General features: G+C 44.0%; 1 protein-coding gene across 1 annotated transcript in view; it reads left to right on the top strand.

Annotated features, from left to right (window-relative positions):
• CSMD2 (CUB and Sushi multiple domains 2) overlaps window positions 1-12,789 on the top strand; it is a 324,356-nt gene that overhangs the window by 194,418 nt on the left and 117,149 nt on the right. Inside the window, 2 exon segments of the mRNA XM_050909729.1 lie at window positions 9,349-9,675; window positions 11,943-12,137. Coding sequence (XP_050765686.1) covers window positions 9,349-9,675; window positions 11,943-12,137 — 522 coding nt within the window.

The following is a 12,789-nucleotide window of genomic DNA, read 5'->3' as shown; positions in this document are numbered from 1 at the left end:
GGATAAATGTTACCTGAGGAAAACCATTGTGCTACTTAGATAAGTTTGTGCCCTGATGGTAGGAACTCATAAGGGATATAATATTCAAACTGAAGTCTACAGTTTCCTGTGGCTGAGGAGATTATTAAGCTTACGAATGGGGAACCAGCCCATAATTACAGCTATAACAGGAAGCCGGTGAGTTGTTCAGTTACTGCAGCGAGAATGATGATGGAAGTCTGGATAGACATAGTCGGGGAGCGGGGTGTTTCAGTAGTGCCATAACTTTCAAATACATGGTTGGAATTGCTGTTTAAACATACTCATGTATAGTAGGGGAAAACTCATTATTTGATTTAAGTGAACTATTGCAGTGGAAGGCCCTGCTACAAAACATTTTCTATGACCAAAATTTGTTTCACAATGTTTGTTTCCTTGTCAAGGAAGAGCTAACATCCCCTCTGCAGGGGGACAGTGCTCTCAGAGGGTTTCTGCAGCAGTTCAGTAAGTCTTACAGGGTCCTTTGCTATTCCTCTCCAGCAGCTCCCCTTCCCTCCTCCTCCTCCTGCCTGCAGCCCTGCCCCTGTGGGCCCGTGACCTACAACTCATGAGTTCAGTCCTGCGCCTTTAGCTGAACGGTGGACTTGCGCCAAGCAGTGCTCTCATTTTACATGATAGATAATTATGCCATAAACTGTCATGACAATATATGTCATTTGTAACCATCGCACTGAATAAAGGCAAAGTTTTTGCCTTGTTTTAACTATCCTCTGCCAGTTGCTCTGGGAGAGTCATTTCTGAAAACAACTTATTTTCTGATACAAGTTTAGTTTATTGATCTCAGACTTGTAAACTTCAGGTTTTCTGGACCCGTCATATGTTCTAAAGGTAAATAAACCATAGTGAAATAGAACAGCATGTACATTGTGATTGCAATGCATCAAGCAAACCTGGGGGTGGAGGTTTCTGCACTGAACTGAGGGGTATTTGTTTGGTGTCGTTTGACTGCAACTCCACAAGGCTGGGGATAAATACATATGTGCATGTGTGTATGTATATATGCGTGTCTATGTTTAAATGGAGGGGCTGTGATTTGAGTTGTGCTATTTCAGAGTACTGCTGGACTCCTCCAGACACTTTATGTCTGTTGATCTGATCGTCGTTGCAGGGGTCTTGGTCTTGCTCCGGTCTTACTTTAGGATCTTCATTCGTTTCCAGTGACTTTCATTTTGTTGTGTTATCGTAAACTCTCTGTGTATTATAGACCTGCTTAGAGCGGTAGTCATGCATAATATTCCTCTAAACAGAGCAGAAGGCATTTCCCAAAGCATTTCCAATTGAAATTATGTTAAATTGTGTGTTTTCTTCTCTGGCTTTGGAGCAGATGTTATGCTTTCTTCCCTTCTTGTTCACTTGAAAACCTCAACCACAGCCCATTTCTTCTCACCGATTTGCTCACGGTTGCTGTGACACACAGGAACGCTGGGAAGAAGCAGCGCCGTGCCCACTAACGCTGGAGATCTGCGCTGTCTTGTTGCGAATGGTGCATTGACTCAGACCAAACTGAGCACCAACGAAGTCCTTTGTGTTGTTGAGAGTTGTCTTTGAGTTGGCTCCCGCAGGAGGTGGGCACAGCCCAGCATCCCCCGTCATTCCACCGGAGCGTATGGCACTAACACAGTCATCCTCTTCGGAGGCATTATGATTTTGTGCGTTTTTCCAGTCTTTTGAACATCTGATTTTCCTTAATAGCCGTATAAAATCTCTCTTCTCCTTAGTGGTAATTACTCCTTTTTTTTTTTTTTTTTGTTAATCCCATATTGGCCTATTATACCTGCCGAATAATCTTAGCTCCTCTTTGTAAAGATTGCAAATTTTAGTTTTGAGCTGAGTGGCTAACCTTTTGTGTGCACTGTCTGGTACAAACATTCAGGATTAGTAGCTGGAAATGCAAAGTGCAATAGATGTTTTTCCCAGCAATGTACTGAACAGAACCATGTAATTTCATATCACTTGACAAGGTTTTCATTTAGCTCTAAATTAAATTGTCAATTGGTCATTATTTTCTTACTCTTTCTTCTCTTTTCTTCTTTTCCTGCCCACTATTCACAGCAACCTATGGAGCCTTCCCTATGAAGAGTAATTTGGAGAAAAGTCTGTCTCTTAAGTTAGCAGTGATGAAAGCATAGTTTGCCTTTTTAAAAAACAATAGCTTTTTAACAGAGAGTAGTTAACCCTTGGAGCAGTCTACTGAAGGCAGCGATGGGTTCTCCATACCTAAACATTTATAAATTGACGTTGGATACTCCTTTCTGGGGACCTGTAGGAACCAGGAATTGTTTTATAGTCTGTATTAAGGAGGTGGATGGTTAAGATGATCAGAATGATCCTTTATTGTCCAATAATTCTTCAGCTGGAAATTCCAGAAAATTTTTTTAAAGGAATTGATACTTTTTTCATTATAAGGGAATTTTTTAGACTTTTGAACTGTAGCATAGGCTCTCATTCTTCTGATAAAACCTGATCCTTTGTGTGCTCTTCATATTATTTCTTTTATTCTTAATTCCTCTTACTTTTTGCAGTGCTGATGGAACAGTTTACGTTAACTCACAAAATGCTTCTCCCTCCTGCTGTAAACAGGTTTTCTTTTTCTAGCTAACATCGGACTTGTTCAGCTGCCTGTAGATGCAGTTGCTTTTAGTGGATTTTGGAGGAAGTGTAGGGATTCTATTAATTTTTATTTCCAAGCTGTTTTGCCATGTGGAGTTTTTCATTTTTTTGATTGATGCTTTTATGAAGTACCCTCATATGATTTTCCTGAGATAATGGCAGAGACACTCTAATTATCTCTACCAGACAAGCTGGGAAAGGGAACTGGTAGCTAACCTTAACCTACCAAAACACGTCAACTCTGACCTGTGCAAAGCAGCCGGTCGCATCCTGGGTTTGTGCAGCTGAAAGCCTGCCAAGAAGCGGGCTCGATGCCTGCTGAGGCCACTTCCAGGGCTTTTGGATGGTTTCTGGATTTGTGCAACAGATGTGTGTCCTTCAGGACCCATTAACACCTCTGCTTGCCTCTGATGTGAGTTGGGGTCAGAGCAGCAAATCGGTGGTGAAATGCCTCTTGCCTTCAGCCTGTTCCCCTGAGCCGTTGAGATCCAATCTTTCTCTGGCAGTAAGGGAAGCAAATTAAATGAAGGCAGGATTACCATGATCTCTATATACATGTGGGATTTGTAGCTTTTGTTAACAACCTTGTTTCACGGTTGCAGCCATGTAAGACCATTCCCTTCTTAATTTTAAGCAGGGCACTTTCTCTCAAAGCCCTTCTTCTGCATTGCAGCCCCAGCTTATCAAAGCATTGAGATTTAAATGTTTGCTTAAGTAGACATGTATGCTTAAGTGCTGTCCTGGGCAGGAATGCACTTTTGCACCTTCTTAACGATGATGAAATGGGTTATAATTGTCCCCTATGAACTCCCCTGGCATTTTTTTGGTGCAACCTCTATGAAAATGTTCCGTTTCCCTTTCTGTGACTTTATAAGAGGGCTGCTTAACCAGTCCCTTCTGCTCTTCCTTGAGAGTTGTCTCAAATAAGCTGCACATCTTCCAGCGTGCCACTTGTCAATTGAGTTGTGAAGTTTCCCTTGGTGTCTATTTCTAAGGAAAGCTGAGGTCCACCTGGGTCAAACCAGAGCCTGTTCTCTCCTCTGTGTTACTTTGTCAGTGAGGTCTGTCTAGCAGTTGTAGAGCCAGAAGAAACAGTCTCCTGCTGTGAGCTGCTGCTCCGTGTGTTCTTTTGGTTTCTAACGAATTGTTAGGGGCTTGAGGTACTTGTGCAGTCAGCCTGGTTCAGCAAGAAGGTTGCAGTGATAAGGCTGGAGGGTGCGAGATGAGGTCGCGGTGGTGATCCGGCAGATGTGGCTAGCTCTCACATCCTCAGCAGGGATGCTCCTCCTGCAGAGAGAGCCTGCACGTGGGGAGAGCTGGAGCGGAGGACTTCACGGAGGTATCGGCCCCGTCGCTGTGCACGCAGCTCACCAGAGCTGCTCCCAGCTGCTCTCTCAGCACTGATCAGGAGGATGGAGTTTATTGGGTTGTCTCCATGCTTGTTATTTTACTGATTGAATCAGTTGAGCTGTTACCCTGATAGAGTTTCATGCTGCTATAAATGAGCTGTCCTGTGCCAAGGCATCTGTCCATATTCCTGACAGCAATTCCTCAGCATGATGGGTTGCTTCTCTTTACATGAGTCTGAATCCGAAATGACGCTTACTGGTTTTATCAGGCGAGGAGGTTGTCTCTGTCCCCTTTCCCTATCTCTATATCCAGAAAACGGGAATGTGGTGTGCGTTATGTTGCCATCTTCAATCTGGTCTGCAGAGAAGTTCCCTTATGCCTGCCTTATTTTACTTTAATGCTTTACATGTGGGGTTGGTGTTTGAGAAAGCTGCAATGGGACATTTCCAATTTGCAGGTGGAGTCGATGTGTGCAAGTTTATCTTTAAGGCTCTTTCTATTGCTCCCCATGAGCAGAGCTTCACATGTGGCTGAACCTGCCCACACACCCTCTGCTGCACTTAATCACTGGTGTTCAGCTGCCGTCACCCCAATTGCAGTTACACGCTTCGGGGGTACCTTGCCCTTTCTGGTGTTACAGCAGTCATCCTTCATGCACTCAGTGTGCCGCGAGCGTGGGACTGTGCGGAGAGCCAAGTCCCAGCCTGTTGCAGCTTCCAGCCCGCAGGAGACGAATGTGTTGCAGCAGTTGGCAGACAGCTCAGAGCGCTGCAGCAGAGGAAGGATGCTCTGCTAAACCACGAAGGAGCAAAACGGGAAAGGTACATAACAAGGCCACTAGACTGCTTTGGGGCTTTTGCCAAAAAGTGGCAATTAAACTTCTGTCGTCTTGTGGATACCGGCACCGATTCACAAGAGAGACTGCAGGGAGGGGAGAGTTCCGTTTAAAAAAACCAGGCACACAGGAAAGGATCTTGTCTTCGTGCAGAAGCCTTGGAGCACCTCCTGAATAACAGATGGCTGCAGAAACCCTGGCAAACAAGCAGCCCAACACTGTCCTAGTGAGGATCAGCATCTTCCAGTAAGTTTAAGAAACTTAGCTTATTCCTGGTAACCCAGTCACTGTTCCTGTTTTGAGTGGGTGGAAATGAAACCCACTTTGGTATTGTAGCACTCTTCTGTGTGCACAGAGGCTCCTATACAGTCTATTTTAAGTTCATTGGTGATATTTTCCTCAAGGTCTGGTACCCAAAACCTGCCTTTTTTCATTCTTCTTTAACATACCTGCTCTCCCGCCCCTGGTTAGCCGCATGCTGGCAGCGACACCTACTCCAGAGTAAGCTGAAGAGTTCGTTGCTCTGAAATACAAAAAAGTTCTCCTGGTTAATATTTGCTTTAGACTCCTTTCCCTCACCTCCCACTTGCCCTGTTGGTGCCTCAGGGTTTTAAGATGGAAAATACATTGTGATGCAGATGTGTTTATTGAAACAGCAGATACAGAAAGAGGAAAATACAAAATATAAAGCACTTGGCTTCACAGCTTGAACAGTGCCCTGAGCTTCCAGCACTGTTAGCTATTTGGGATGTATGCTTCCGCGAGTGAGGCATGCCGGTTATTAACCAGGCTCCTGCTGAGGTCCTATTTTTCCGGTCCATCAGCAAGCTATGCCTAGAGGAGGGATCTTCTTAAAAGGAAAGGTAAGGCAGAAAATCCATTACTGTCTTCAAGCGCTCTCCCAAGTGGTCAGAGTCTGTTGGAATGATATCTGAAAGCTGAGAGAGAAGTTCAGGATTTTTTATTGTTTCCATGGAGACTGAAATTATTACAGTGATTCCCTCCTTGGTTTTCAGCTCCTGAACCTGGTGCCTTTCCCATTCCCATGCATTGCGGGTGCGCCCTCTTCCCGGGATCAGCCCTGGATTCTCACGTGCAGAATGATCAGAGATGGAGTGCCTGGGGCCACCAGGCATGCCTCGCAGGAGAAGCGAGACGGTCTGTGAGGAGGCAGGATCTTTTGAAGGCAGAAGAAAGGAGAAGCAAGTTGTGCTTAGGCTGACCAGACAAACGCAGAAATCGCTCCTGGCTGAAAGCGCAGAAACAAGCGGCCGTGCTGGTGAATAACTGTCAGATGCCTCTGTCTTCAGTGTGGCCATGAGCATCGCACACTGGGACCGTGGGGCAGTGCCCTCATGCCACAGCCATGTCCCCCACTCAACGTTCTGAGACAAGAAACAATGAGCTGTTTCTTCACTGTTTTACTGCTCTAAATTAAGGCAGAATCTTGATAATGTTTGTGATGACTTGAATAAATACCTTGTACTCATTCGTTAATGACATGGGTCTCACTGACTTTGGTAGGTACTCTGTTTCTTCTGAGTTTTGCTGTGATTTATTCTGCTGTATTTAATAAAGGGATTTTTCTTATTGCTTTTGCAGTACTTGATCAGTAATAATAATTATTGACCAAGGTCAGCATAGGCTTATAAATTGGAACCTATGCTATGCGCATAATGAAATGTCTTCTCATAACATTTAAGAACAATGCTACTAAATATTAATTTCAATCTCTTAGCTCAAGGCCTCAGAGTCACGGATATTCCTAACTCAGCGATCCTGACGGACAGGCTGCAGGGCTGACCTCTGTCTGTCTGTCATGTTTCAAATGACTGCTCGCTCCTCGGGGGCACTTTGTTCCTGACTGTCTCGGATGCACAAAACAGCACGAGACAGGTAGTGCTCAGCTGTCTTCCACCTTTCTTGGGTACTATCATCTTCACTCTGATAGCACATTCACTGTCAGTGACACACCGTTAAACAGCTGCTGCTTTTATCCGAGTGTCCAGCAAAGCACTTCTGAGAAAGCAGAGAGGCTGACGTGGATCCCGGTGCCAGCCCTGTCCAGTGCAGCCCCAGACCAAAAACCCCCTTTCATGCTGAAGAACCACCTCTCCTACTTAAAAAGATACAGAAAATCTTCATATCACAGACACCATGATCTTGTTAATGAACCTTCTGGACCAGCTGTCGGTTCCTGGGTTGGACGTGACCCTCTGGGAGGCGAAGCCAGGCTCCCTGCTGCACCGAGGAGAGCTCGGACGCTGGTGCCCTGCCGTGGGCGTGGGACATGGATGCATGGGGCAGTGGCCTTCGTCCTGCAGCCTGCAACTTGGCTGTCTCCCACACTTGTTATTTTATGGAAAATGGAAATTGTCATTTACTTCCCTGCAGTGGAGACTTTTGGGGTTTTTTTATCTGTTACTTTTTAATCTGTCATTTTGTTTTATCTAGCAAAGTTTAATTTCATATTCTTCCCTCACTCTGCTTTTCTTTCTTTTGTCAGCAAGTTCTTTGTTGTTGTTATTTCCTGAAATGAGCCACCAGCGCTGGGCCATAATAGCTGCGCTAGCAACTGTACCTCTCTGTTGCTGGTTGTGTGATACTGTAGGTCCTATGTGAATGCTAATTTACCACTTTGGATTTAAAAATTTATAGGAGATACCTAGCTCCTGTGAGGGGTTCCTACTGCTAAGATGTTTCTCGGTGTGTGAATGCATTTATTTTCAATAACTGTTCCTAGGCAGATTATACCAAGCTTATGCTGACAGAATTATTTGACAGCATCCCTTGATATTTCAGCATCTAGTAAAAAGCCAAAATCCTGATGATATTTTGCAGTTTGTTTTCTCCTTAATCTGTTCTCTTTGTTGCTGAGAGCCAGGAAATAGATTGTAGCTCTTAGCCTTGATAACGTCGTGGTAACGTCCATCTTATTTGATCTGAAACCATTAAGCGTTGAAGGAAGACAGAGGGAAAATAACAGAGGGAGGGTGAGCATTGAACCAAATAAGCATGTAAATGCCAAACTAAAACCAGTCTCATCCTCTGTGCGATGTCCTTTTGCCAGGAATTAGTGAGATGTATGTTCCAAGTAATGGATTTTACCAAGGGTGATGGTGGGGAAAAAGATGAGTAAAGCATACATACATAAAATATCAAAAACATTGGGTAGGTACCACTTAAAAGGCAGCCTTGCTTTTTCAAATTAATAGACCTTGTCAGCTGAAATACAGTATATATTGAAAACCCTCGAGAGCTAAAGATTTTTTTTTCATATGCACTCTTCCCCTCAACTTCATTTTAAGGCTGGCTTTAATTATTTTCATGGGAAAGGCAGTCTAGTTTGATGCCTCTTTTTGGTAACATGCTAGCCCAGCAGAAGTCAGTGATTTATTTGTAATGGGAAGGGGAGCTTCCCTTAGACCTGGGCTGCAGATCGCAGCCTGCCAGCCCTTGCTCTGAGTTGTCCCAAGCCCCTGGCACTTGGGGAAAGCTTGGGAAGGTTCTTGGGCTGTTCCTTGCCCAGTGCAGCAAAGTCGCTACCAAAAATGAAACAGCAGCCTTCATTTTTCAGTGCTCCTTTGGCACAGGTGTAAACAGCTGCCCAAGGAGATAGACAAAGGCAAATTGACTCACAGCTCCTTCTCAAAGGAGCTGACAGTTTATTGCTGTATCGTACAAATATTTAATACAGGATGGGCATAGTCTGAATGCAGTGGGACTGCCTGGGTGAAGTCGTGTCTGTTGAGGAGCATGGGTGAAAAGTGCATTTAGCAAACAGAAAGGTAAGCTGAAAGTGCAGATTTTTTTTAAGCAAATCCTGAAAAGTCTGCACTGCACTCAGAATTGCATCTGCAGTTCACCTAGCGCTTTAGACTAAAAAGCTTGGGTACAGATAGCAGCAGAGGAGCCTGGAGGTCTGCATGGGTAACAGCCGAGTTGATTCCTTACCTCACGTTTTGTAGGTTGTGCCGAGTTGTGGCCACAACAGAAGACATTGCTACACAGTCTAACTTGTTTAATGCTGATTTTATTTTACACTAGCTGACTGTAGTCACACATTTGATTCTTGTGTAGGCTTTCTCTCAGGGATATGCAGGAGAATTCACCTGCAAAATACCAAATCCCTACCTGGCTGAGTGACATTTTCTTCCTGCAGTCAGAGAAACCCGTGCTCCACTGTGCATGGCACAAAGCCTACGTAAATGTAGGGAAATGCACTGTTGAAAAAAGGGGCAGTACTGTTGTACTAGGCTGGAAAATTGCAAATCAACCAAAACCAGGACTGGAGACTACTTTTGAAGTCACTTCTTCCCCATGCAAATAAATCACTGGCATCTAGCAGTGAATGGAGCACTGAGCCCTTCCTTTCTTTAATCGTCTCTGAGAAGCAAAGCAATTGGGAATTTGCAGGAATCACCCAGCTCAAGGGATAAGGGGGAGGGGGAAACATGACAGAGCAGCTTGTAGGAGCACTGTGCTGCATGATTGATGGTGATTTCTTATTGCAGTTTCCTGCTTTTTCAACTTCACCACCCCATCTGGGATTGTGCTGTCACCAAATTACCCTGAAGAATACGGAAGCAGCTTGCACTGTGTTTGGTTAATTATAGCTAAACCCGAGAGCCGAATTCACTTGGCTTTCAATGATTTTGATGTGGAGCCTCAGTTTGATTTCCTAGCCGTGAAGGATGGTGGAACTGCTGAATCTCCAGTGCTGGGGACCTTCTCAGGAAACCAGATCCCCTCCTCTCTGACTAGTAGCGGTCACGTAGCCAGGCTGGAGTTCCAGACCGACCACTCCATGGAGAAGAGAGGCTTCAACATAACCTTCACCAGTAAGTGCCCAATCCTTCCTTCTGGTTTTCATTTCAAGCTCTAAATTCTTGTTGGAGACTAACGGGCAAGAGTTTGATCTCACAAAAACCATTGCAATTCCAGAGTAAGTTTGAAAATTGGGGATTACTTCAGATTTGCAGTTGGGGAATTGAGGATTGGTGTCAAGCTTAGAGCGGATTGCACGAGTTCTTTCTGGCTGTGAAGTTTAAGTGTTGTCCAGCGGTGTGAAAGAAACAGTTTGGCCCTGGATTATCTGTCCACGGAGCTGCCAGGGTTTCTGTTCTCCCATCGGCCCGCAGCTTGCTGTGTTACATGGGCTTTCTGCTCTCCCTCTCTGTGCCGCCGTTCTGCTCACTGAGGTGAGAGAATGCTTTGTGGACAGCTTGATGCGGATCAGGAAGAACTATTAGATCTCAGATGGTTGTGTTCATCAGTCAATACTATCTTCATTTGCTGACACCTAAAAGCATGGAAGACTTTGAAGATAAAGGAAAACATGTAGTAATGTCTTATAATATAAAGCCTTGAAACTTCCACAGATATATTTGGCTTCACGTAAGTCCAGTTTTCAAATCTCAAATGAATGCTATGGTAATTTTATCCTCGTATTGTCCTATAATTTTCTAAAGAGCGTTATTAAACCTATTCAGCAGAACTGATAAATGACTTTGTTATAATAGCCTTTAGTGGCACAGCTAATTTAATAGCCTTTCTAGCTATGATTGCAAATCCTCTATTTAAAAAAAAAAATAATCATATCGGAGGTCTTAAGAAATCATTTGCCACACTACAGCAGGCTGAAGGCTCATCAGATGAAGTAGCTTGTGTCTGGTAGTGTCACATACCCAGGATTGACTCCTAGATCCTGTAGGTAGGGAGACGCCTCATCCAGAAACACTGGTGATGCCCTCCAGTATGCGTCTCTGATACATTACATACCCGTGTTGGGAGTTGTGGCTCTCCCCTGTATGAAGACATTTTTAAAGCAAATTTTTTGTTGTTGTAAATGACTCCTAAGTATGATTGGGTTAATCTGTTCTGACTGCTTGAACTACCAAAAGGGAGCTCCTGAGTCTTTCTCAGACATCTTGCTATCTTTCCCTTCAGTTTAGGAATGAGAGAGGAGACAACATATTGCTACAAGGGACAGATACCAGAGCACAAGGAAGGGATTCAGCCTGTGTTTTCCCCTTTAGCAGCGTATATAACAAGATGATATAAAAGTAACGATGCTCTGTAAGAAATTCAGAACTCATCTGAATTTGGTCAAGTGCATTAAAGATACTAAAAGCATGTGTGTGTAATTAATCTGGAGGCTTTAATCTTTCATATGCTGCTCATCTCTGAAGACCACCTCCCAGCATACGAAGATAGAGTACATAATTATGCACTTAATGGGGAATTAAGGCTATAGACTTACTTTCTGATTGGTTGGCTGGCCTAGTTTTTAACTGCTGGAAAAGGGCAGGCCTTTATACCGAGCTGTGTGTCTGTGCAATTCCACATGAAACTTTGCAACACCTAGAAAGGTAATTGCTGCGTGTCCTTCATTTTATCCTGGTAATGATGACAAGCAAGGTTGGGGACTGTATGGCAGTCAATCACTGAACATGCTGAGAGGACCCTTACTTTTAACCACAGGGTCTTAAAGCTTTCATTTTTTCTCGTTAACAGTTAACTTATGTCCCCTCTATGCAGATGCGTGCACTGCAGTATTTTTAGAGTTTTTAAAAATCCTTCTCTATTTAGAGTATTTGTGTATTTTCGTATGTGAAAGATGGCTAAGAAGCTAATTTGGTTCTGCAGGCTCTTCTCTGGCCCCTGTTACTGCTGTGTCTCAGCACCTCTTGGATGCAAACGGTTTTAGTCTCGTCCTTCCTCTTTCAGGTTGCAAATGAACACTTGCAGTAGAGACAGGGAATAGAAAAATTTAAGTGACTTCAACTATATGAAAAGTTGAAGGTGGGAACACGTACTTGGGTCTCTTAGCAGTTTAGAGAAGAGGAGGTGACATGGTTTCTGCCGCAGGCTGACTTGTCTGTGTGGAACACAGTAGCTTTGCTGGGATGATAGTGGGCCAAATTCAAGTCTATGCTGTTTAGTCTTCCCTGTGAGGAAGGTCGCTGTCCAGGGGCAAGATCAAGTGCTCCATAGGAAAGACATGAAACTATTGTTTAATTCCTAAGTTTGTGGTCCAGCATACTTATTTCTTAATTGGACAGAGGCAGGAGAAACAAGTTACTATTGTCTTATTTTTCCCTCTTAGCATTTAGGCATAACGAATGCCCTGACCCTGGCGTGCCTGTGAACGGAAAGCGATTTGGTGATAGCCTCCAGCTTGGCAGCTCGGTGTCCTTCCTTTGTGATGAGGGCTTCATTAGGACCCATGGCTCAGAAACCATCACCTGCATCTTGAAGGAAGGAAATGTGGTCTGGAACAATGCAGTGCTCAGATGTGAAGGTAAATTTTATCATCTTTCCTACTAGTCTGTGCGTGCACCTGGGAGGAAGAATGATCCCCTGGTGTTTGCAGCCTTTGGGGGAAAAGGATAATAGTTCTGTCTGTCAAGGTCCCAGTCAGATAACCCATAGTGAAGGTATACAGTGCTGGCCTTGTAGGAGGCCTTTTGCCATCATATAGACAGAGGCATTTGTTGTTGAGAGCTGAAGGACTATTAGACTTTAGTTCTAACCCTCAACTTCTCGGTTATGGCCAGGATTTTACATAGCTCTGGAAGGTGTCGTCTGCACAGAAGAGTTTGCTTAGGAGGAAGTGCCAGTCCAGTAATCACCGAGCACTGAACTCAGTTTGTTTTCTAATTTTTTGTGAAATGAATGATGGGGATTATTTTTATTAGCTCAGTTCTTGTTACAACAGGTGTTTTTCTAATAACAATAATAAAAGGCGTTGATTTACTGATGACTAAAAGCTTCCCTGCTACTCTTGTCACGAAGGGAATTAAAGAACAGAGAATGGAAGATACACGGTGATGTTTTTTTCTGTCCTGATTTTTCATACACGTATAATATTTATATAATGAGAGAAGCAAAGGGTACAGATCTTTACTGTGAAAGGTGAACTCATTGCTGCAAACATTCGTACGCACACACGT

Source organism: Gymnogyps californianus, chromosome 22 (genome assembly GCF_018139145.2).
Source record: "Gymnogyps californianus isolate 813 chromosome 22, ASM1813914v2, whole genome shotgun sequence".
Lineage (NCBI taxonomy): Eukaryota > Metazoa > Chordata > Aves > Accipitriformes > Cathartidae > Gymnogyps > Gymnogyps californianus.
This window is presented reverse-complemented; position numbering and strand designations above follow the sequence as displayed.